At 39.0% G+C, this 26500-nt stretch overlaps 1 protein-coding gene across 3 annotated transcripts in view; it reads left to right on the top strand.

Moving 5' to 3' along the window:
• Positions 1-26500, top strand: part of RSBN1L (round spermatid basic protein 1 like) — a 53084-nt gene that overhangs the window by 17654 nt on the left and 8930 nt on the right. For 2 of the 3 annotated variants that reach the window (XM_087767942.1, XM_087767941.1), the window contains 4 exons: positions 7916-8559; positions 20858-20995; positions 21192-21334; positions 24639-24806. In XM_087767942.1, the coding sequence (XP_087624068.1) occupies positions 7916-8559; positions 20858-20995; positions 21192-21334; positions 24639-24806 (1093 nt within the window). The remainder of the gene's footprint in view (positions 1-7915; positions 8560-20857; positions 20996-21191; positions 21335-24638; positions 24807-26500) is intronic. The other variant, XM_087767943.1, reaches the window with a different exon arrangement.

Here is a 26500-nt window from a genome sequence, read left to right as displayed (position 1 = left end):
CTTTCAGAAAGCCTGATGGCTTTTCTTATGCGTCTAGAATGGAAAGGTTTTTTGTCATCCTTTTGCACTTACAGGTGTCTTCTCTGTAGAATAAGGCTATATAATTGCCCCTTTTTCTTTCAATCTGTTATGTGAAAGGTAGAGCTCAGTTCTTGGAAAAAAGCTTCTTGGCACATGTGTATTGTTAAAAATTCAGGAAATAAAGTGATTTAAACTTGCTTTTCAAAAAGCCGCATAATGAAAAGGTTACCTTTTAGAAATCGGAAGTTTCATGCTTTTTAAAATACTTTTTATAAAGTACATAATCTATAATTTAATGTATATATATTTAATATGGTAACTGAGGTGACCAGACTCCAGAGACTGTTTGCAGACTTTGTATTTTCAGACTGTTTGTTGTAGAAGATTTAACTGAAAATGTTTCAGAGCTTTATATCTTTTTATTCATCACTTTATAAATTTCTGCTTATCTTACAACATCCCATTGAAGCTTTCATGATAAGTGCAGTTATTGGAAAGGGTATAGGAGGAGTCCTGTTAAGATCTTCCTGTGTGGCTCTGATGAGTAAGTCAGTTATCTTAATGAGCTAAACGTAGTAGAAGCCAACATACATCCTTGTAGCAACATTTATCACACCTTGTGTTTGTATGCCTGTAAGTGCATTTCTGAAAATCTCGAATAGCTGTTCTCAAGATGGTTGGCCTATTCAACTTCCAGGAGGGCTGAGACAACACAAAACAGGATTATTTGGTGTATTTTAGGCTTGACTCTTCTGATGTCTAATATTCAAATGTTCAAGCCTACAAATAGAACAAGATAGCTGTCTGTTCTGAGTTGTACTCCTGCTGTTTGGTTTGCTTCCTGGGCTGTGTACTGAGACACCTTGAAGTTATGTTTGTTTTCAGCTCATGGTCTGTTAGCTTTTCGGCTTGTTGGCAGTTGGTCTTGCTCATTCTCCTTATTTGCGGAATGACTGTGCGTTTTGTGTCTGTTCAGAATTCCATGTGCATGTTTTAACTCTATTAGGAAGTCAGTTCTAATCCTTTTGAACTATTTTGTAATATGTTTTTCACTAACTCATCAAATTATTATATATAATTATATTTATTGAAAGTATATAAAAATAAATTTATGTGCATGATGATATGTTAAAATCAAAATATAAAACTCTGCCACTTGGTTAACTATTTGGCTGGTACAAGCTTGAGGGTTTTTTAGGATCTAAAAGGCTTCTCATGGTTTTTCTTGTGCTGGGTGGCTTCTTTGTAAAACTTTTTTTTTTTTTTCCGCTACTGTAAGTGGCAATGCCTCCAAGAACACTTGTATTCTCTATGGGTGCATATTTTATTTATTTACTGGTTGGTGACTGGTGTCTTGGCTGCTCCTGTTCTAAGCGATTTTCCAGTTGTTTGTGGTTATGAACTTTAAACTCATTGGAAGATCCAGGGGGACACTTCTGTGGTTTGAACTGGGATTTCTGTGTTGACTATTTAAAGACACAGTCTGAAGAGCTTTAGCAGAGCTAAGTCATCATAAATTTCTAATATGTCAGTAGCTTTCGTTTGAATTGCATTACGAATCCTAGAAAATGCTTGAGTCGTGTGTCTGGCCATGTGGGACTGTGGGAAGAAAGTGAAGATCATTTAACTGGAGGTTATTTCTTACCGATACCTTTACTGGAGAGTACTAGGCGGAGTGTCTTGTAGCACTGCAGTAGGAGATAATTGGTACAGGACCAAGCTAAAGACTTAAATAATGTTTTGCAGCCGGTGACAAGAATAGCCAGGCTGATCTCTCACTGCAGAATGAGTGGTATACCTGCAGCTGGTTGATACTGCTGTGACTTTTCATGTGCCATAGAACAAGGAGTAAGATGCTGTGTTCCAGTCCTTCAATTGAAAAATCTAGGAAATGTGGTCCCTGTGTAAGCTCCTCTGCATTGATGTTCTTTCCTCTGTGCTTCTGCCCCCAGGCAAGTGCTCCTCAACTCTATTAAATTTTGGTGACTGAGTTCTAAAGTGGGGAAGTGAAAACTGACTTTAATTACTGGCTGCAGTTAAAAATGTTTGGCCCTTCCTGCTACTAGCTGTCAGCTAGAACAAGGTGGGAAAAGAACAATTTAGCGTTGTTATTTAATGCTCTTTTGAAAGTTCCTCCCCTAATAATTTTGGGAGCTGTGACCTCAAAGTTGTTGTTGTTGTGTGTCGTCGTTTCGTTCCCCCCCCCCCCCCCCCCGTTATTCCTCATTCTTGGAGTCCCAAAGCAGTTCTCTGACTCATCTTAACTGGAAGACTTTTTTTAATACCAGTGAAAACTGCTGTCTCGTGTTTCTGAATCATGCAGTGGAAAAAAGTTTTTTGTTTTGTTTATAGGTGTTCCAGTAGCTGTGCTTGTCTAAATGCATCTCAGAACACCTAGAGACAGAAGATGCCATGCACGTCAAAATGGCTACTGTCTTGGCTGAAATGAGCTTCCAGCGGGGGGTGTGTGTGTATGTATGTACATACCTTTATTGTGATTGCTGGTGAAGACTGTCTGAAACACCTGCCTTGAAGGTGTTGGGTTGTGAGTGTGTGCCTCGATAGTAATTACCTGAGAGCTGCAATAGGTTAGCTTGCATCAAGCACTGCACTGCTGCTGCCAGATCTTGCTTAAAAGAAAGTTAGTTTGGATATCTCAGTCTTACAGTGTTTGGATCTTTATGTAGCCTTTTGGATTGCTTGCTTATGTTTTCACCAAATTCTGAATGTCTGCTGTGAGGTAATTGGATTACTGCCCTGGGGAGACGCTGAAGGCAGGTGTTCTTTTTTGGTGTCTGTTAGCCAAGTGCCAAAGCAGCATTATTGGTTTTGGAAGAAGCAGCACATTTTGCAGCAGAGGAGTGACTGAATGAGTGTGTTTCTGTTCCTCTCTACAGCTAATGCAAAAGAAGAATAAGATGAAAGTACTTTATTGTGCATTACTGATAGCAATCCTGGTATTTCAGCCAACTAATTCTTTTTGCTATTGAAGTCTTTGCAACTTCTGAGAAGCTTTAAACACCTACTTCAGAGTAGATCTTTGAAATTCAGTGGAGTAGAAGCCTTAGGCTACAAATGTGCCTGAAATTCTATTCAAGCTTTGCTGAGAAATACTACTTCTAGAAATCGGTTTTCCATTTTGTGTTTGTGTTCCTCAGGAAAACTTTGGCTGTATGCTAAAACAATTGAACACAAATATTCTAAAGCTGGGCATATATTGAAGTCAAAGCAGTGTGAGAAATTGTGTAACTTTAATGTTAAATTTAAAAGTTCAAGCTTTTGGGTTGGGCAACTTTCTGTTTAGGTTTGCTAGGAACTCGGTCCTATCTCATATGTGTTAAGGTAGTGTTGGGGGGGGGGATTTTTTTTTAACCTTTAAAAATTCATCCTTGTTCAGTGCTCAGGGTGGACAGGTGAAGGTATGGTGGGCAGTGTAGCCTAGCAGATCAAGTGGTTTGCTGCCACCAAGGAGGGGTGGGTTCTGCTACTCCTCATTGCCTGCTATCGGTGGTCTCCGTGCTCTAGTTCCTTTCTGACAATGTCGTGAACCAATTCTGTTCACTAATCTAGTAGCAAAGTGTAAAGTTTTCTGCTGAGCCATTAAGTTAAGTCAATTTACTGTGCATCAGTCAGTGCCAGGAATGGTGTGGGACTGTGTGCCAGGAGCAGTGGCAGAGGAGAGTGGGGAGTTGGACTCTACCCATCTGTGGCAATGAGATCTTAGATTGCTCAGCTGTATCATATAGCTACGTTTGAAGGCCAAACAAATAATTATGAATTTGACGTTTTTCCAGTGTTTCAGTATTCAATTTAACATTATAATATAAATATAATTTTCTCTGTGAAATATGGTGTCTGAAGTATCTAAAAATAATTTTTCTTAAGTACGTCATTTGCTGCCCGTGTGAAAATGAAGTAGAGTTCGTGACAGAATTTGTCTTGTGTATACAGTAGCATAAGCTTGTGTGAATTTGAAAAAGACTCAAAACAACTAATCAGTTCTTGAAACCATATTATCTTTCCATTTCTGCTTGAAGTGCTTTTAGAGAACTAAGTTTTACTCTTGTTGGTATGTAATTTTTTTGGAAGTCTTTAGTTCTAGTAATGTTTTGAAAAAATCCCATTTGGAATCCCCTTTCTCTTCTGACTTCTGTGTTTTAAGGCTTTTTTCCTCTCCAGTGGCATCAGTAGCTCAGACCCTTGAAGAATATTTTTGTCTCCCAAGGATAGAGACTCCCCATTGTGATTTCCCCCCCGCCCCCTTCCCATTTGCAAGTAGCAGTTCAGGGTTCTCTGCTACTTCCCCTTGTAGATCTTCTGGTGGTTTTTTGTTATACAGCCTTTTGTTCCTTCAGTGATTATTGTTCTCTTGGTTTCCAGGTGTTTCAGAATTAAAAATGGCCTCAGTTCTATCCTTTTTGGTACAGGGAGATCCAAAAAGTTCTCTGAAAGACCATTGTGTTCAGAGATGAGAGGCTGCTAGCAGATATTTATTTGATTCCAAATTGTGCGCACCATTTTTGCAACTTCTTGTGACCTTGGAAAGCATGTACTAATGAACTTTAATACTTGATGTATGTGTAAGGGCATAGCCCTTGTAGTCTGTGATCAAAAATAAAAACAGTCTATATCATTAAAATATTTGTATTTAAAGCTGAACAGAAAATTTCTTTTCAAGCTGGAGGGAGGACTGTGTTGGATACGGGAAAAAGAATTATTTTTATCCTGTGGTTAATAGCTTTTTTTCCCTTCTGAAGATTTCATGGAGACGATGTAAATACAAACAGAGAATGATAAATGTTCTTCAGTTTAAAAAACTCTTAGTGTAATCCCTCTTAAGAAGGTTTTGAGTACTTCCGTAGGTGTATACCAAGTTAACTAAAACATATTTTTACAACTGCTTTTGAGTGCAAACCTTGGATGTGTTTATGTGAACTTTGCATAATTTGACACTGCTTTACCTTCCATCTATCTGATTTTAACTGTGTATGTTACATTTGGGATTTTTTGTTGTTTCTGTCTTAAGAGCACCACTGCTTCTGAGACCATGGTTTTGCTCTTCTGAGTGCTGTTTACTGATGGCTACTTTTGTAACTTCAAAAGTGGGTGGTGGGGTTTTTTGTTGTTTTTTGTTCATTTGTTTTCGTTTTGTTGGGTTTTTTTTTGCATAGCTGCCTCTGTGAAATACATTAAGTGATGGATTAAAACACCACCCACAACATACTACAGGAGAAGTCGAATGAAATTGATTGTTAGTCAGTAAAACTTCTCAGGAGATATAATCAAAGGCAGGGAATGGGAGAGATTGAAAGGGGAAATCAGGTAATCTTCCTTCTTGTACTGTAGAAATGGAAGTCAGCAATTTTTGAGGTAGTTTTGCACAGATACAGATTCATACCCATCTTTTATGTAAGTACTTTACATTTCAACTAGTATTAATGGAATGTCATTTAATAACTGGATGTATAGATGCTGATCTTCAGTCTTTTTAAGGTTTTCTTTGATGATTATAGACACGCTAAAGTATGAGAGAGCAATATGGCTCTTGCCATATCAAATAGCGTCTTGCTTTAAACTTAGAAGTTGTATTTAGTTGTGAGTTATATTACTGCTGATTGTACCCCAATGAATATAAATTTCCATCCTTTCCCTGCCATGCATGAAGTCCCAGATCTGAGTGACTGGTCCCTACAAAAATCTGAGCTCCATTTGAGAACAAGTGAAATGGGTTGACAGGTAATCCCTGCTTCCCCCGCCTCACCTTGCTGCAGCATTCAGTGCTATAATTCCATATTTTATATATTCAAAGTAGTAGAATATCTGGAAATGTTTGATTTCTTTGATATCCGTCAATATAGCAACGAATTTGCACGTTCGGAGTTAAACAATTATTTTAAAATGGTAAGTTAAAGCATTTTTAAGAGTTTGAAATACCTGTAGACTCTTGGATGCTCTCTAGTTGTGTATTCCTGCACTCAGGTGGAGGGGAAGAATTGTCCGTTCTGTAGTCCATATTTTGAAGTTTGGATTGAGCCTGTAATATGGAACTTCCCACTGTCATAAACCCATTTCTTTGCTTTTATTTCCCCCTAAATGGAACCGGTGCTGTAATGACACCATAACAGTACCCCAGAATGTGAGCAGCAGGTGATTTTAGTCAGGTGATGACATCTCACTCAAATACCCTGGCACCCTCAACGAACTATTTTCAGGACTCCTCTAAGGCTGAGGCAGTTGGTTGTACACGTGTTGCTGCTCTCTCTGGTCTTTCCATGCCCACTAGATTTAGACTCTTGTGGCAGAAGGAAGATGTTAACAAAGAAGTGGTGAATATTGCATCTACCAAATGAAGCAGTCCTATTGCAGAGGCCCACGCTGATTTTACATTAAATTTAGCCTAATGAAAGGACAGATTTTCACGAGGATACTGTGCCTTTTGGCGGTTGAACTTGGTTAGCTAAAAGTGAAATTGTGCTTGTAGAGTATGCTATGTTAAATCTGATTTAGAGTGAAGGAAGTCTTTGTAGCTCTTAACTGTGTGGATTAGGTTAAGAAATCCTAGAGCCCACTTCCTTGTTTGGGCTAAGAAATGAGTGACCTCAGGGCACTTCTTCCCCCTTACAAAATGAGAAGATAGAAGCTAGAGAGAGAACTAGCTCGCCTGCCTCCCCTTCTGAAATCCCAGAGGTATGTAGCTGCTGTCACAAACATCAAGAGACTCAGAGGCAAGCGTCTTAATTGCTTGTTCTCCTTTCCAGTATCTGCACCTTTCATATCCAACCTCTTAATTACCAGGAAGTTTGTGTGATTCTATGCACCAGCAGTTGTGATCTTTCCCTCCCCCCCGCCCCGAAAGTAGTCTACTACAGCATAGTAGTGGAGACTGGCTAACTTAACTTTTGTGAATTTGAGATTACTTAGAAATTGTGTATTTCAATGCAAGACTAAACTTCTAAACTTCTGTGTCTGAACCTGCTGATTTTGAATTGCTTGTTGTGAATATAATTCTGTACTGTAATGTGTCCAGTAATTTGATTTATCAAATCATGAAATTATTTCAATTGCTAGAATTCAGGGCAGTGTAGTGTTAGAAGTTTTTTTGGCTACTGTGTTATTACATGAAAGAAAAAAAAAAACCAACCCAAAAGCACTTGAGGAAAAACACTTCAAAACAAAGGAGAATGTTTACCTTGGGAATCACTTGAACACACTATCCCCAACTGAGTACTTTTGGCTTTAAGCTGTTAGAGTTTCTTTTCAGTTCAGCTTGCATACTGTATAAACTTGAAGCACTTTTTTCTGTTTTGTAAAGTTAGGTTTTTGGTGGTTGTTTTTTGTTTGGTTTTTTGTTTTTCGTTTAAATTATTTTTTTAAGAAGTATGATGTCAGTTTTTACATGTTTCCACATGTATTTCAACAAAATTTATTTAGTTCTGGAAGAATGACCATATAAAGCCGTCTGACGAGGTAGGTTCTAGCAGTGGCATCCTGTGAACAGCTTGCTGCTGATGGTTGATATTCATTGACTGTTTGTAAACCCCATCTTTGGCAACATTTGTTGACAGCTGTCATATAATGTCTCTGAACTTTCTGGTATAGTAATTGCTGATGACCAGTTAAAGGGTATGATTAAGGATTGTGACTCATCATGAAAGCAACCTTGGGAAACTTTTTTTTTGTGTGATTTCTTCCCCCTCAGCTTATTTGTCAGTCATAATGTGAACATGGCAGGTGTCTCTTACAACTTATTTTCAGTAAGATACACATTGTGACTCTCGGTATTGGTCTCTGGTCTTTGTGTGCCACGGTGAGGTTCTTGGTAACTTCAAATGATCTTTAAGTACACGTTTTGTATATGAAGATACTTAAGTGATCTTCTTTTTCCTCTCAACAGGTGGGAAGGAGAAACCAAAAACCAATGCAGAAGAGCTACAGATTAAAAAAGTTAAGAAGAAAAAGAAAAAGAAACATAAAGAGAATGAGAAGAGGAAGCGTCCAAAAATGTACAGCAAATCCATTCAGACCATCTGCTCAGGATTGGTTTCTGATATTGAGGATCAGGAAGCCAAAGGCATCATAGATGATCATCTTAAGGATTTCAATGGGAAAAATATGGATCCCAAGAAGGACTGTGAGTCCAAGATACCAGAGAACAGTGAGTTTCCATTTGTCTCGTTAAAGGAGCCACGGGTTCAAAATAAACTCAAAAGGTTGGACACATTGGAGTTCAAACAGCTGATTCATATTGAGCACCAGCCTAACGGAGGTGCATCAGTTATCCATGCCTACAGTAATGAACTCTCCCACTTATCTCCTGTGGAGATGGAGAGATTTGCAGAAGAGTTTGTGGGTCTGGTTTTTAGTGAAAATGAAAACTGTGCAGCTTACTATGTAATGGGTATTGTTCATGGGGCAGCTACTTATTTACCTGACTTTTTAGACTACTTTTCGTTTAATTTTCCCAATTCACCAGTGAAAATGGAGATTTTGGGAAAGAAAGATATAGAGACAACGACTATGTCAAATTTTCATGCTCAGGTAAGAGGTTATACATTTTACTTTCTAAAGTCATATAATGGTTTCAAACAACTGTGAATGGGCTTTTTTAGAATACAGTTACTATTAGCTGTGCTGCGTGGATGACACAGAAGACTAGAAACAACAGAATTCTTTAATGTTAGTTCTGCAGTATTAAGGATAAGGAGCCTATTAACTGAGACACAAAGTTGGATTTTATGGGGGAGGGGAAGTGTTTGCATGCATGTGTCTGTAGGTTTCTTTGGATTTTTTTTCTGTAGCTGAAGCTTAACTAAGTTTTGGAGGGTTAAAATGATTTAGCTGCGGCTATCTGGGCATCTGAACTGCAGTTTATCTATATGAACTTCTTCATAAAACTAAAATGCTTTAATACATTAGAACAATGTTATACAGAAAACCTGTGTAGGGCACAGTTAATTAGTTGCATTTGTAGTTTGAGAATTTAATCGTGGTTAATGTAGCTACTAATTTGATCCTTACTCCTTCACATTTCCCCCCAGTTTGTTGTATTTGCTTGAAAGTTATGCGGCAAAATGGCAGGCAGCTTTTGAATCTCTCTTTTTTTTTTTTTTTGTTATTTTTTTTTTATTTTCTGGAGAGAAATGACTGCATACTCTCTCAACAACAGCTACTGATTAAACATCACCTCTGCCATTTATTAACTTGCTGTAGAAGATACATTGCTGTTCCATATAAATTATTTACGGTTCAGGTCTTCTTAAGTTCAGGGGAAAAAAAAATTCTAACGTTCTTAGATTGCCACCTTGGTGGTGAGGGTATTATGTAAAGCCCATACAGATACTCTGAAACAATTAAGGAGGAAACTCAGTCCTGTTTTTCACTGTATTAACTTTAGCTCACAATTACCTGTTTCACTCCCTGTTTGTGAATTTAGATGTTGTATGGAACACCTTTAAACTATTTTAGTCGTCACTTTTTAGACAATTACGAAGAGTTCAAGTGTAAGTTATACTGTCATCTTCTTGATTAAAAACATGGGGGGTTTTTTGTTTGTTTGTTTTTTCTCCTTTGGCTGCATAAACATTTGCATGGAACACTATTGCATTTATTGACAAATTTCAGGTGTGTGTTATCCACAAGGAAATGCAGAACTGAAATGTTGCTGCAAGAGAACATTTGCAGTGCTGGTTAAGAAAACATCCATGGCCATGGAATATGAATATTCTGTGAAATATAGTCACTATTTTTTTTTTTTTCAGTATGTAAACTGAATCATTACTTTAATAGTGAAAATCACAGAACATATTATGGGCAGCTACCCAGAGCTGCTCTGTCTTGGGTTGTTTTTATATAAAAAGAGCTGGATTTGTCCCTGTAAGTATGTTCTTTAAGTCCAGCCTGTTGTCTTGGGCAGCATTAATGGAAGCATAGCTGTGTGCTGGTATCTGCCCTAAAGAAATAGTTAAGAAAAGCCCAAATTTTATTTTTGTGAATTATAATGAAATTATTTTACTGAAAGGATGGATTAACTTGGTATGACAATGGTATCATCAATATCTGTAGTTAAATCAGTTCTGTGGTCGTTGGAGTTGAGATCATTATTTCCCATTTTTCTGTAAATGAAGGAGGAACAGAGAGAGAATGTAATAGATAGAAGAAGCGAAACTGGTCAGCTTCATTGTCTGTCTTCTAACCTATATTTTACTTGGCAGGAGGTTTAGTTCTGGTATCTTCTTTTCCTTTGTTTTCTCTCAGTTTTTCAGTTAGTTTTTGTAGCATTTTATCACTTGTCAGAGTTTGGTTGCTTGACAGAAAACGCTCGGCTCCTTGAATTTTTGCGAACATGAAGAGTGTGGTGTGTATAAATAATGTACAGAGGTGTACACCAGACTTGCTCATATTGTCTTCTGCGCAGCATCGCTGTTTCCTGGAATATTTAAGTCAGTATCTTGGTCACCTGGCTATTGATTTTATTTTTCCTTATTATTTCATTATTTCTTGTCTTATTCTGGCTGCCTATTTGTCTTACTCAGGTGATCTGACACATTTGAAAGGTTTTGTTAGCTTAGTATTCCCCTTTCTGCCTGGGGCCAGTATTAAACATGTCTAGGAAGGAGTATGAGAGTCTAATAGTCATAGTGATACTGTGTCAGAGTGCTCATCCTCCAGGGATATGACAGGACTTTTTTGTATCTGAGAGTTGTGAATTTTGTGGTTTTAACCTTCAGCTGTATTTTTTTGTGTGTAAATTTCTGATTTGTTAGTTACCTCTCTTTTTCAGTTTCTGCCTCTACCTACCTTTACAAAAGGTACTAAATGATTGCATAACTTGTTATGTTTTGTGCAGTTTGATAATATTTTCCTGTCTCCTCAAGTTCTTTGTGAATCTTAAAGGGATTTTAACATGCTGTTTCCATATATTTCAATGAAATTTTAAATGTAGTTTTCTGTTCCTACGTTGCAAAAGCTCTGTGCTGCTGTGTTCCCTGTTGTCCTGAGCTGCCTGCTAGCAGTTGTTGTATAGTCTCAGTTGAGAGGTGAGTCGTTTTCTGATGTCTAAGTAGGAACTTAGTTTTATCAAGTCTGCTTTGAGTATCTCTCTCAACCTTCTTTAGCCTTAAGAAACTTGGGTATTGCTTTGCTAATTTTAACGAAAACACTGAAATGAGGCTTACTTTAGTACATGAGGTTCTTTGGATGTTTTTGAGAACTCATTGTAGCACATGTAATCAGTCTGGCAAACAAAAGTATTTCAAAAGATCTAAAACAGTATAAAACATAATAAAAAGGAGGGATGAACTAAGCCCAAAATGGAAAGTATTATTGAGTATTTTATTAGAGTTTTTATTTCTCAAGTTGATTCTTTCAGTACTACTTAATCTTCAACCTCCTGTTTTGTGGCAGATGAGGTGTTTTTGGTTTTAAGTAATGCATATTTTCAAGTCACTGAGTTCTGTGGTAAGAGGCAGATTCCACGGTAAATTCTGTTGGTGAGATCAAAACTGTTGGAGTCCTCCTAAGTCTGCCTGGAAAGTCTGCATCTCTTTGGTAATTTGCTTAGTTTTCACAATTGTAGAGTTGAAAAGGAACCCCTTTCAGCTTCCCAATATACCTGTGTCAGACAGAAGCAATACAGTTTCACTTGTAACAAGTGGGCAGAAGCTTGTGAGAATAGTTACACCGGCACAGGAGAGAGGAGTTTGTGTTGGAACTGGTTCTGTCTCATTAGAATTAGCTTTTAAATTTTGGGGGGAGAGGAATTGGGGAGCTTTTCATCACCTAGCTTGGGCCTATGTTTATGTATATCACTCTTTAATTCTTAAAATTTTTTAGGCTAGTGGAACAGCTTTGTTTCTGTGAACTGTCTGTAAGGCTTAGTCAGACTGTTTCTATAATTGGGCAAAATGGATTTAGTCTGAGTATCCTTGTAGCCAGTAAGTCACTCTTTTGGGTGGCGGAAAACTCTCTGCTATGGGTACATCCCTGGGCTCCATCATTTGTGTAGATGGCAACAGCTGCATCAGTTACCTGATAGCTATGAATCTTACTTGTCAAGCTCTCATGAGGATTTCAAAGAACGTACGTAATCAGCTTTTGCCACCTAGTTACAGCTTACATCACTTCAGTTAAGCTATTTAGTGCTGTTGAGGCAAATGCCTCTTAATATTTTGAACCTGTTATTGTGTCCTCATGCTGGGCAAGAGTAAATTTTTATTGCCTTGCTGAAACCCCAAGGTGCATGCTTCGTGTTTAACCATAACAATACTTAGTGGATTGATTTTACTGCGCTTCAGTCTTGTCCCAGAGGCCACTTCCCTGTACAGGTGACGTAAAATGCTGAGCAATACCCAGCAATTCCTGTGCTTCAAGACAAGATTGACTGTTTTTAAGCCATATCTGACAAATGCTTGTCTGATGTGTTTGGAGATTTCTAGGTGATTCCACACTTCCCAAAGAAATCTGTTGAAAAATCTTTTTTTTTTTTCCTTGTTTGTCTTCTTATCTTCGTTCTCCTGCCAGTCCTTTTATTCTGATCTTTAGTGAACAAGGCAAACAGTTGATGCTTTTCTTTCAGTGTTCTCTGGGTTTGAAGATTGCTTAACAGCTCCTTTTTTTCCCCTCTCTAGATTAAGTAATTGGAGTTATTTCAGCCTGCCATTACATGTTATATCCTTATGGGTCTTACTGCTCTCCCCTTATGCTCCCTTCAGTCATCCTTACATTTCTTAAAATACAGTACTGAAAATGGACAGTGTCTGCCTGGTGTATTGTTGTCAAGGAGTATGAGAAGATTGCTTCAAGTGTCTAGCAAATTATTGCTTTTTGTTGTCTGTTCCTGCCTTTCTCAGAGCCGTTTGTGATCTGCTGTAGCAGCAGCTCCTGTGAAGTGAGTCACTCCCTCTTTTATGTTTATGCAGTTAATTATATATGTCTGAGTGTAGTTCTTTGCTTTTATTCAAATTGAATTATATCCTGTGTATTCAGATCCCTTCTCCAGTTTATCAAAGATCTTGTTAGTTTTGATCCTTTCCTGTAGTACACTTGCAGCTTTGTGTTGCCTGCCGGTTTCATAAGCATACATTGTGTTCAAAGGAAAGATCCTTGCTATGTGCCACAAAATTGGTGCTTTCATATTGATGACGGACAAATTAGAACTGCGCACTGTTTGCTGTTACTAGACCATGTTTCTGTAGCAGTTTTGAGAACATAATGCAAATGTCAAGGTGTGTACTGGTCCTCTGAAAAAGCGTATCCTGTCATAGAAAGAAAGGTTAGCTTGACTTTTTTTTTTTTCTTTCACATGTCCATATTTATTAGCTTTTACCATCCTATTTTCTAGGTGGTTAAGACAGGAGTATCTAACTAACCTTTTTCTGGAAATTGAAACTAGGCTAAATGGTCTCTAACTTCTCTGTGTCTTGCTTCTCTCGACACCTGTTTCTTTAAGATGCTATGTTTATCTTCTTCCAGCTTTGAAGAATCTGTTTTGTGTTTTGAATTCTCATTCATTTAATAAAGCTTTTTTTTTTTTTTAGCTTACTGTCTTTGTACTGTAGGGTATGTGAGGGTACTCATCATTAAGCCTCTTCAGTTTAGAAAAAGTCACATATTTTACACTGCTCAGTGTGCAGTTAGACAAATTGTCAGAGCCAATCTAGCATCTGTTGCTGCTAAAAGAGAATGTTCTCCTTGCTTCTTTCCTCCCAGTTGTGTGTTCTTGTGCCAAGCTGTGGTGCTTCTTGAACTGGTGAGACAGTTTTTGTTAATCCAGCAGAAAACTTAACCTACTCCCGAGTGATCAGTTTTCTTATTGAGTTAGCAAATTATATTTGTTTACTACACCAGAGGTAGCTCAAGGATGAGCACAGGACTACACCGTCAGCCCCATTCCATAACAGCAGACAGCTCGCATCTTCAGAGAAATAATTTTTGTCGGTTCCCCCCCCGCCCTGCCCCCCCCCCCCCCCCCCCCCCCCATCTGAAGTAACTTATTCCATGTCGCCTGTGTTAACTGTGATGGACAATGGATATTCAGATAGCATAGAGAATAACAGAAGTATTTTAGAGGAAGAAATGCAATAGTAATGATAGTTCATGTTTGTGTCATGACTTTTCAAATGAGTGGTTGTCCTCCCTTCTTAAAGTTCTGGACACAGAGCTTTTCATTCCAGTTCTCTTCTAGCCCCTTTTAATATTATCTTCTCTTTGCTGTCCTCCTTGTTTAGCTCTTAAGTTTCTTTTGCAGAGAGGTTTTTGCTATTTACTTATTTTCTAATTTGTGAAATCCTGCTTGAAAATATTTGTCCTTCTAGTATGAGAGGAATTGCTGAAAATAGTTTTCTTCAAAGAAAATCTGAAATAACTGGTTAGTGTTTCATTTTCTTATCATTAGAGATTTGTACAGTGTCTATTTCCATACATTGTGGTTTTTTCCTGTGTTCTGGAAAGAATTCTTTATATTGGAGCTATGTGTCTCTTCAGTTGTGTTTCAGTAGCTTTCAGCAGAACTTTGCTTTCAGTAGAATTCTCTCTTTGCTTTTAAGTTTTTTGAATGTTTGGTTAGTTTTAAAAAGCTTTAACGGTTTTTAGCAACTGCTTGTTGTTACGCAAGTTCCCCGATGTATAGCCTCCTTTCTTTTTCCTTTTTTTTTTCTTCTGGGTTATGAAAAATTGAATTTTAGCTCTGTTAAAGTATCTGTATTGCCCTGGTTTTTTTTGTCAAATAATCCATAGGATTATGTGTAAGAGACTTTTTTGATAGATGATGGCAGAAAAAAAGTTTCCACTTGCTGAATACCATTGAATAAAGAATCGGTTCACGTGGAATGACATTAGAAATCTGCAATGCATGCTCATTTGTTTTCCACTTAGAAAACCGTTGCTTTTGTGGACTGCTTCTTGACAGTTTCAACCAGTAGCTATAAAATGACAGTGTATGTTGTTCTTTTTGGTCACATAATCTGTATTAACAAAAAAACAACCCTAAACAAAACCCTAGAGGTTTGTACTGGCAGTCTGGACAGGATCTGAGACTGAACCTTGTCATAGATCTTCCTGAGTTACAAGAGCAAAATAGCCACTTTGCTTTCACAAGATCATTTTCCATGAAAGTATCTAACTGATGCTATTCTTAAATTATTTTTTTCTTTAATTCTTTACTGATTGCTTCACTGTTCTTGTGTCACCGGAATTCAGAATAATAGGTCATCTTGCTTTTAAAAATGTCTGTTCATCCATACTATTATTTGAGGATTTCAGATGCAAGGTGAAACATGTGAAGTGATAAACAAACTACGGTGGTAAAAGGATATTGGTGGAACTATACTGCAGTAAAAATCTTGGGATTGCATTTCCAGAAACTTCCAATTGGGAAATGGTATATCTGTTGAAATTAAAGCTTTAATGATAATGGATCACGAGTAATGCTAGAACTGTCAAGGCATCTTATTCTGATACCAAAACTCTGACTTTAAAAAAAAAACAAAAAAACAAAAACAAACAAACTATGAAGTACATGTGGTTTAAAAGTAAAAAGTAGCCAAGTAGATTTGCAAGTAGTTTTAAACTCAGAGCAATTTTGATGAATATTGTTCAGTGAAATTTTGATGCTTCAGTATTGGTTCCCATTTGGAACTGAAACTATATGTAAGCATTTAAGGATTTGAAAAGAGTTGGCAAGGAACAGAAAACGTTTCGGGCACTTTTTCAAAACTTACCACATAAGAAAGAATGCTACGTTGCCTCTTCATGACTATAGCATTTGAGATAACAGATTTAGAGGAGTAACGGTGAATGTGAAGCTGGATGTTTTCAGTTCTAAGATACAAATGTGTAAGTGCATTGCTTGTCCACTTGTGCAGTGAAATGGAAACCCACTATTCCCTCTGATCTCTCAGCATATTTTTATGCTGATTTAATGTTTTTATTGGTCTTTGGTGGGGCTTTCTTTGTGGGTTTCTTGAAATTATTTTGGGTTCAGTGGGTTTGGATTTTTTTTTTTTTTTTTTTTTTGTTCTGTGAGGACTGCTTTTCCAGACTTCCTGATTTTAAAGCTGAAAAACTGCAAGAAATTTAAACCTTTAAAGTTCTGGCAGGAAAATGTCAGAACTTCAACTGAAAAAAAAAAACCCAACAAACAAACAAGCAAACCAACCCCCAAAAAACCCCACAACCAAAAACCAAACAAACCCTACTATATTAAAAATAGGAATTCAGTTGTGACTTGCCTCAGTTTACATTTTTTTAAATTAATCTCTTGACATGCTTGGTTTCTCTAGACCGTTCCTTCCAGTTTGTGTCTTTCAAACAGAAAATGGAAACATCTTTAACATACAGTGTCTAAAATGCTGCCTATTTGTAGGATGATAATGCTCAAATATATTCAGATTTAGTCTTCAGATTCTTTTAGACACAGAGATGTTTATGCCAAAATATTTGCTTTTTAGAATTCCTTACTTAAAACTGAGCAAGTTAAGTTACACTAAAAAATCAGTTGATGCCATGCTAGTCACAGAAGCAAATAATTCTCAAGGTTTACAAATTCTGAATTCAGCGGTGGCTTTACTGTCATAATTTTCCATTACTTTGATGCAAGAGAATGACGCAGTCTCTTTTTGTGTGTTTTTAGGTGACATACTTCAAAGTTAAGCTACATGAGAAGAAGGAAGTTAGGCTATGTCGTATATATTCAGTTATACGTTTCTGTCTTGTTTTACCTGTCCATTGTATTATACTGCATTTAATTGGTGATTTTTTTTTTGTGTATGCGTATTGATTCTGATCATGTTGACCACATGCTAGAAGAAATGCATGTTATTGATTTCTACTTTTATCTTGGACTTAGATTGTTCCAGCTATTTATTTGAGCAAATTTGTAACATTCTAAAAATATAGTCACACTGTAACCTGTAAAATTACATTCAGGAAGAATACTTTATAAAAGGTGTATAATATTTGATCTGTGGTCAGTGCATAATTTAGTGTATAGAATTCGATGAAGAAGTACTGGTTTTTGTATACCAGCATTGTTTTTGTGATTTTAGAAATATATAGAGGAATCTTTTTCTCTTCCTATGAACGAACCAGCCAAGGGATACTGATAGTAAAAAGAAAGGAAAATGTTGCTGTTATCTAATATGCTATAGATTATATTTATTTTGTTGTTGCCTTTAAGAGGATTAATTTTACTTTTGTCATTGGTCAAACATCAATGGAAGGTTTTTGTTTTTTTCACACTACTACTACTTAGTAGCGGTCTAATTTTGGAGTGAGTGAAAATTAATTTTGTTTGCTAGCTAGTTCTTTCCTCTAAATATGACCTCATCTTTTTATATATGTCTTTGTAATTCTTTAGCCTAATCTAAGATAGCGTCATTTAAATAGCAACCCCTGACCTGAGTCTGGAGCTTAGGATGCTGTAACCCAGTCCATGGAAGAGATGAGATAGGAGTCACTTTTCACTGCCAACAGCTGCCTCTGCTTCCAGATTCCCTCTTGTTCTTTCTGGCCAGGCATTAGTCTTTGACCTATGTCTTTATTTAATTCGTATTTATATCATTTTCTGAAAAAAATAAATCCTTCTCAGAATTTGTGGATTAAAATCAGATCAGCTGGCTCCCTGTCCACCTTTGGAAGATCTAATGCTAGCAGGAAAGAAGGGAAGAAGAGAGCTGATCTTCCCCTTCCATCACCAGAATGGATTTATTTTCTGTTTATACTAGGTCTCGATGGGTTAGAGTTAATTTTCGTCATAGCAGCCTATTATGGGGCTGTGTTTCGGATTTGTGACTGAAATCATTGATAACACACTGGTGTTTTGGCTATTGCTGAGCAGCACTTGCACAGTGTCAAGGCTTTCTCTTTTTCCCCGTTCTGGACCCTCTGGTGAGTAGGCTGGGGTGGGCAAGAAGTTGGGAGGGGACATAGCTGGGACAGCTGACCCCAACTGACTGCAGGGGTATTCCATGCCATATAACATCATACTCGGTAACAAAAAACTGAGGGGGCTGGGGTGGGAAGTGTTGGTCTGGAAGGTAGCTGCTGCTTCGAGACTGGCTGGGCATCTGTCTGCTTGTGGGAGGTAGCGAGTGGTGAAAAACACCACTTAGTGTTTCTTCCTTTTTTCTTCACTTTCTTCCTTTCTTCACTTACTAAACTGCCTTTATCTGGACCCATGTGTTTCCTTGCTTTTCCTGTTCTCTCCCATGTCTCTCACCATTGGGGGCGGAGTGGTGAGTGAGCAAGGGGCTGTAAGGTACTTAGCTGCTGCCTGGGGTTAACCCACCACAGAGTTCTTTAAACGCTCAAACATTTCATTCTGTGTTTTTGCAATGATAGGACTGTGGATATGGTCCCAGAAGAAACCGCTCCTCATTTGCAACTTTGACATTATCTTAGCATTATTTTTGGTGTTTCACCTCTCCCAAGCTGGATCTTGAAAAGGAATCTGTTCTGCCTGGTGAATGAGGGGAAAATGATTGATCAGGAGAGCTAGGAGTGAATTGGGATGGACAAATAATGCTTAAAAACGTTGAGTTGATCTTGCAGTTTTAACTTTCAGTGACATGGTCTTTTTGGGAATATATAAGAAATTTCTTAATTGATACACCTTAAGCAATGATTATGTTGCACTTTAAACACTTTGCTGGCTTTATGGTTCGCTGCCAACACCTAGTGGTACATAAGCCAGATGGGTGACTTGATCAGCTGAAAGCTTCACAGCCTCTCGTAACTTGACTTTGGTTAGTATTTTTTGGGGAAGCTGTGAGTTTTCAGTTGGAGTAGTTCCACAACTAATTTATCGTATGCTACGTGAATCATAGAATTGTTTAGGTTGGAAAAGACCTTTAAGATCCTCAAGTCCAACCGTTAACCCAGCACTGCCAAGTCCACCCCTAAACCATGTCCCTGAGCACCACATCTACCCCTCTTTTAAATACCTCCAGGGATGGGGACTCAACGGCTTCCCTGGGCAGCCTGTTCCAGTGCTTGACTACCCTTTCGGTCAAGAAATTTTTCCCAATATCCAATCTAAACCTTCCCTGGTGCAACTTGAGGCCGTTTCCTCTCATCCTATCGCTTGTTACTTGCGAGAATGGTAGTGGTAGCAGACGGAAGCAAGGAAAAGGGCAGAAAAGTGGTTCCCTTTAATCAGGGGTATGGATGAAAATGGCAGCTTAATATCATGGCCTGGAATGGTGGAATACTAAGCTACTTATGCCAGTGGAAGAAACATCCTTTTACATGTTAGGTTTATCAGTAAACTGTGAGTAACAGATTTATGACTATCTGTGGCTTCAGAAAGTGGTTTTAGGATACTTTGGAATTGGTCTATCCAGTAAGCCAGTAATGACAAGTGAGTGTCCCTTCCTTGTCCCAGTGCTTTAGTTGTGTGAGTTCCTGATGCTTTGTGCCAGTGCAGATACAGATGAGGACTGAGCTGATGCAGATTCAGCAGAAATGAATGTTTTCTGATGTTTTATCACAAAATCACCAGCTGCCTGTGCAAAAAAGCTACAGGAATGTATGACTAAGGATTTGGGGAACATTACTGTCTAGCGGTACTGCTCTTTTTGGTATGGCTGTGATGGCTTGCCATTACATTAGCTCAGACATCTTGTAAAATCCTGCTTTCAGTCAGTCCTCCATTTCCTGGGTGTGATGATGACTGAGATGATCTGAAGAAGAGTATTAGGTTCTGTGTTGCTGGAATGCATCTGGTTACATCAGTCTAGCTTCTCAGAAGGGCACAGTGTTGTTCCATGTTGTATGATTTAGTCCTCTTTTCAGGAACTGCTGCTAATTCCCCTCTGCATTGCCATAATTGCTAGGAATTTTAGTGGTCTGTTTGGGTGAGGACCATAGCTAAGCAGTACTTCATTAACTGTTTTCCTTGCACCTTTTTTTCTTTTCTTGCTTTGGATGCAGAATGTCTAGAGATGCAGTGCAAGAGCATTACTTGGTTTGTGCAGTAATCCGTCTGCTCTTGCCTCTGTTCTGATCTGGTCATATTTCATCTAATAATACCACTGAGTCTTTCAGCCTGTTAAATAGGAGATCGGACGCTTAAGGGGAAGTGATCCTCGTCAATCTCATGCCTAAGTATTTTGTGGATGTAACATGACAGGTCAGATTATGGAAAAAAAAAAACTTATAACAATATGTGTTTCTGTTCAAGTTCAAAATAAAAGATTTTTCATGAGAGGTGAATGTTACAGCCCTTAAAGTTTTAAGGGAACACAAGATGTGTTAGCATAGCAAAAACGAAGGCGTAACTGTCATTTTCTCTCTTTCTGTACTAACTCTTTATGAGCCTTGTCTTCACTGTGATAATTAGCTACAGTTAATGTGCCCACACGGAGGCCGTACCGGAGAGGGTGATTAGCAGAGGAAATGTTCAGAGTTTTAATTAGTTGTAACTCGGGGTTCTGCCTAACGGTTACAGGAAAAAGGTAAAAATTCAGCTAGACTTGAGTAATCCAGGTAAGAATCCTTATTTACTAGTTATTGAGCAGAACATAAGTTAATAGGTTTTCACAGTTACTACTTTGGAATGTTATTTTCTTGAAAGGCAATAAATAGTGACTCAATCTTACCTTCACACTTTAAAATAAAACAAAAACAAAACCAAAAACAAGTTGTCATGCATCTTTTATAAGAATTTCTGTCTTTGGTGATGAGTTCATTGTAATTGACTTAATAATATAAAGTATACTGAAGACTGTAGGACTAATATCAATCAGCAAACATAAGCGTAGGCACTAAAGGTGTTTATTGAACGTAGACTTTGGGTGGTAGTGGACTTGGTATAACTTCTGCTGTCATATTCTACTTGTAGGTAAAAAGAACATACTCTCATGGTACTTATAGAGCTGGCCCAATGAGACAGATCAGCCTGGTTGGAGCAGTTGATGAGGAAGTGGGGGATTACTTCCCTGAATTCCTTGATATGTTGGAAGAATCACCCTTCTTAAAAGTAAGGACAGAAGGGAATGGGTTGGGAGAAGGGGGACAACATACTGTCTAGTACTGTTATAATAAAGTGAGGGTATGTGATACTTGCTTATATAATTGAGTGGTCTAATAAACATTTTCATCATGACAGATAAAGGCTGCTTTTAAAAAGTTTTAAAGTAACTTACTTCAAAATTGTGGCTTGTATTTCCCATTAGTGTACACTGCCATGGGGAACACTTTCTAGTTTAAAATTAGAGAGTCGTAAAGACAGTGATGATGGTCCCATTATGTGGGTACGTCCAGGAGAACAGATGATCCCTGTGGCTGACATGCCAAAGTCACCTTTCAAAAGGAAGAGGTATGTGGAATTATTTTGCTTGATAAATGTCTGATTAGTATTCTTTCTCTACAAACTCATTTCATCCCAAACTTTTTACTGTTTGGTACTATATCTTGGTATAAATTTCTGTAAATCTTCATCTCAAAATATACTTCTAAGTTGCTTTGTTTTGTAAGGATGTAGATTTTTTTTTTAAAAATTGTTTACTATCTGGCCAAGTAAGGTGCTGGTCCTTTTTGGAGCTTTAGTAGGAATTTAAGGTGAAAACTGCAGGGAAATGTGAACAGGCGTACAACTATTGATGTATGCCACAAGACTGGAATTAATAGCCCTGTTCTTAAATGTGAGTGGATGTTTAAAGACATCAAGGGACTGGGGCTTCTCTCTCATCTGAAAGGTAACACCTCCAACGTTAAATGACATCTTTAAGCTTTGCTGTGGTACTGGGTATAAGTACCAGCTTAAGAGCAGGGATGTCCTCTGCAGAACTTGGATTTTATGTGTCATGAGAAATTATGTCTTCGGAGTTCTCTTGTTCAAAATTCAAACCTAGAAGGGAGCATACAAGAAGTGGAAGCAGGGTCAGGTGCCTCAGAAGGAGCACAGAGATACTGTTCAACCATGAAGGGGATGCAGTTAAAGCCAAAGACCATCTGGAGTTGAATTTGGCAAGGGATGTGAAGGCCAACAAGGACTTCTACAGGAATATGGACAGCAAAAGAAAGACTAGGGAAAATGTAAGGCGTCTGCTGAATGGGGCAAGGGGCCTGGAGACAAAGGACACAGAAAAGGCAAAGATACTCAATGCTTTCTTTGCCCTTGTCATTACTGGTGAGATATTATCTACAGGAATGCCAGGTCCCGAAGACAGTAGGAATGTCTGGAGCAAGGACTACTTGCCTTCAGTGGAGGAGAATCAGGTTAAAGGACATATTAGACATACAGATTAGACAGACACAAGCCCATGGGACCTGATGGGATGTATCCGCAAGTGCTGCGGGAGCTGGCCAGTATCACTGCAAGGCTGCTCTTGATTGTCCTTGAAAGGTCATGGCAATTGGCAAAGGTTCCTGAGGACCGGAGAAAAGCAAATGTTGCTCTAATCATTTAGAAGGGTTAAGAAGCAGGACCTGGGGAACTGCAGGCCAGTCAGCCTCACCTTCATCCTGGGAAGGACGCCATTGCAAACGCGGGGGACAAGATGATCGTTGGGAGTAGCTAGTATTGATTTACACAGGGGAAATCATGCCTTACCCACCTGATAGCATTCTACAACAAAATGACCGGCTCACAGGATGAGAGGAGTCCCGGGGTGGTGTTTATCTTGAATTTAGCAAGGCTTTCCACGCTGGACACCTGTATCCTGTAACATCCTAATATTCAAATTAATGAAGGACAAACTAGACTGCTGGACAGTGAAGTGGTTCAAGAACTGGCTTAACTGCCATGCTCAAAGGGTTGTGATCGGCAGCACAAAGTCCAGCTGGAGGACAGTCACTGCTGGAGTAACCCAGACATCGATACCTTGTGCCAGTACCGTTCAACATCTTCATTAATGGCAGCATGGGACAGAGCACACCCTCAGCAAGTTTGCAGGTGACCCAGAAGTGGAAGGAGTGGTTGATGCACCAGAGGGTTACGCTGCCAGTGAGAGGGACCTTGAGAGGCTGTAGAAATGGGCCAGCAGAAGTCTCGTGAAGTCAACACTGGAATGTGCAAAGCCCTGCACCTGGGAGGAATAACCCCATGCACCAGCACAGGCTGGGGACCAACTGGCTGGACAGCAGCCCCACAGAGAAGGCCTCGGGGGTCCTGGTGAAACCCAGGTTGACCATAAGCCATCGTGTGCCTTTGTGGCAAAGCAGGCCAGCCGCCTCCTGGGCAGGGTTAGGAAGAGCAGAGCACTGCCAGCAGGTTGAGGGGAGTGATTCTTCCCCTGTGCCCATCACTGAGGAGACACGTCTGGAGTATCATGTCCAGTTCTGGGCTTGCCAGTCCAAGACAGATGTGGGCATACTGGAGCAGGTCTGGTGATGTGAAAGCATGGGAGAACGGGGTTTTACCCTTGAGAAAAGAAGGCTCAGTGGGATCATATCAATGTGCATAAGCATCTGATGGGAGGTTGTAAGAAGGACTTTTTTCAGCAGTGCCCAGTGATGTGACTAGAGGTAATGGGCACAAACTGAATTACAAGAAATTCCATTTAAAATAAGGGGGGGGGGGGGGGGGGGAGAAAAGTTTACTGTATGGATGGTTGAACATTAGGACAGGTTGCCCAGAGAGCTTGTGGAGTCTTTGTCTTTGGAGTTGCTCAGAACTTGACTGGACATGGTCCTGAGCAATCTGCTCTAGTTAAGTGGGGGAAGTTGGACTACACAGTCTCCAGATGTCCTTTCCAACCTTGGCTATGTTATGATTATAAACAGCTCCCGGAAGAACATGGCACACAGTGTTGGCTCCAGGTGGCCAAGAAAATGGTCTTGTGGCTCTGTTCCCGCTCTGCAGTGTTTCCTTCACTTTCATTAAACTCTGAAGAAATAACCTTTTGCTGCTTCTCATTTCCAGTTGTACAACATGGAAGTAAATATACATATACACTTCCCAGCAGTTTGGTAGATACATAAATGATGAAGAATAACTTTAGGGACAATTGAAATATATGTCTAATAGTCAGGAAGCAGAAAAGGCTGGCGCTTCCCTGCTAGGGGCTTATCGTGGCAGGGCCCAGTCTCACAGTGCCCGAGGGAGGCAGGTAGGGCAGACCTGGGGTTTGGGGACCAGATTCAGCGCAGACTCCAGTGTGTCAGGCAAGTGTGTGGTGATGGGGCAGGCCTGAGGTCAAGCCAGGAAGTCAGTCTGCCAGTGAGGATCAGGTCCAGGGATTGCCAAGCAGGTCCATCATGACAAAGCCATCCTGAAGTCAAGCTGGGAAGCAAGTCTGTGGCCCAGCACGCCTCTGGTGGAGGTGAAGACCAGTGCTCCTGCAGCATGGCTCAGGGCAGGACTGGAGGCCCAGGCCTGAGCTTAAATAGAGCTCCTGGCTGCTTCACCTGGGTTTGTGGGCAGAGAGTGCAGGTGAGGCTGCTCAGTCGTTAGGGCCTTTAGTGCACTCAGAGCCCTGACACTGTGGTGGTGTTTTTGGGTTTTTTGTTGCTGGTTTTTTTTTTTTTTTAATTGTATGGGTGTTCTGATATTTGCATAGCTTATTACATTTTTAATTTGCCCTAGATGTTACTGTATTTCTCATTTGACTGTTGGCTATGGTGGAAATTAGGTAATTAAGAGAAATTTCTATATCACTAATACTGCTTTTCTTAAACAGAACTACCAATGAAATAAAAAACTTGCAGTACCTACCTCGAACCAGTGAACCCCGTGAAATGCTATTTGAAGACCGGACGCGAGCCCATGCAGATCACATAGGACAAGGTTTTGAACGACAGACTACAGCTGCTGTGGGAGTATTGAAGGCTGTGCACTGTGGAGAGTGGTACGTGCTGATTGACTTATTTACCTAGGTGTTTGCAAAATATTTGCCTGAATTTCCATTTATAATTGGTAGGAGGAGCACAGAATAGGTTAATCTAGTATTAGAGATTTAATGAAGACTTAGTAGATACTGGACTTTTTTTTTCCCCCCTCTGTCTCTGTGCGCTAGATGTGTCTGCCCTCTGCTAGATTGGGTGCAGTTTTGCTGTGTGGTTGAAACTAGAAAGGTGCCTTGCAATGACAGTTTAATAGCTATAATTGAGTTGCTGTAACTGAGTTAAGGTTAGATGTAAAAACACTTCGCACTTTGCTTTGCTTTAAATAGTACATGCGGACTGACTTGAGTTTCTGCCTCAGAGGTGCACATGAAGACCTTGTGGCAATTCTTTGTGTTGTCTGGAGATGAGCAGAATTTTTATGCTTCTGCTTCAAAATCATGGCTGTTATAACCCTGATTTATTTATGGTAGATCACCTAGGAAGAATCCTATTGGAGGCTATGTGAGTTTTTTTTTTTTTGATGCCTGTCTTTGGAATTTCCATATGAGATTCAGGAAATTAATGTATCTCATTTGAGGCTGTTCACATTTTAGCCAAATAAAAAGTCCATAATCGTATGGGCTTCCTGGCCCAGATCTAAGAAGCATTTTTCAGGATCTTCTGATCTTGGTTTGGGAGAATGACCTTAATTTTGGAGGTTACTTTTGCATACGTAAACGCTAAAACCACCTTTTGCTCTTTTATATCTGTCTAGAATTTAGAAGAGTGAATTCCCTTTGAATGAAATGATGCAAATTTGTGCTACAGTGCATGAGTTCATTGAGATAAAAGATTGAATAATTGCCGTTGGGGAAGAACTGGATTGTTCAGATCTTAATGTGTTTTTATTTTGGGCTCTGAGGTTTTGCAGCTTACTTCCTTTTCAGCTTGATGATGGCTGGAGCCTTAAACGTCCTGCTTGCTCTGTGAGAAGCTGGAGTGAATTAAAGACTGAGCAGCGGTAGCAGGCCAAGAGCTGAGATACTGTGTAGATCTGATTATTTTCAATTACACTTTGCGCATATTAGAGAGAGAGACTCAAAGCTTTATCAAAGAAAATAAAAAAAAAAAAAAACCAAGCAAAACCAAACCCCCACCCCCCATACCTGCGTGCCTGTGGAAATTAATAAGGATTTAAATTGATAGTAATTTAAATGTTTATGGGAACAATCCCTTTCTCACCCTGTACCTTCATACCAAGATCCTCCTCCCTTAGAAATCATGACGTGTTCGTTTACATTCTAAAAATAAGTTTTCTTTCTTTTCAGATCTAAACCATCATCTTCTCTCATACGTTGGAACTTGTAGAACAGGGTGTCTATTCAACCTCCAATAAAACTCCTTTTAAACTTGGAAAAATGAATGGAATTAGTCAAAATAAAAACTGTGTAGATTAGAAAGTGATCTGAAAACAGGCAAAACTAGACAAAATTGCCCAACAAACTTGAAAGAACTTCAGTTTGGGAAAAAAGAAAGTAACCATTTCACTTCAGTGTAAGGACTGAAAATGTATCTTAATGCAGAATAAAAAATTGGGACTGACATATGTTGAGGAGGAAAATACATAATGCAATCAACACAATAAGAATTATGTCTTTCAAGCTTGATTTCACCTCGATGATGATTTCTTCTTTCCCTTTCCACATTTTTTTTTATA

This window comes from Nipponia nippon, unplaced genomic scaffold (genome assembly GCF_047370975.1).
Source record: "Nipponia nippon isolate SJK-2023a ecotype South Korea unplaced genomic scaffold, ASM4737097v1 scaffold_3, whole genome shotgun sequence".
NCBI lineage: Eukaryota > Metazoa > Chordata > Aves > Pelecaniformes > Threskiornithidae > Nipponia > Nipponia nippon.
The sequence above is the reverse complement of the archived record's forward strand: the minus strand, read 5'-3'. Positions and strand labels throughout refer to the sequence as shown.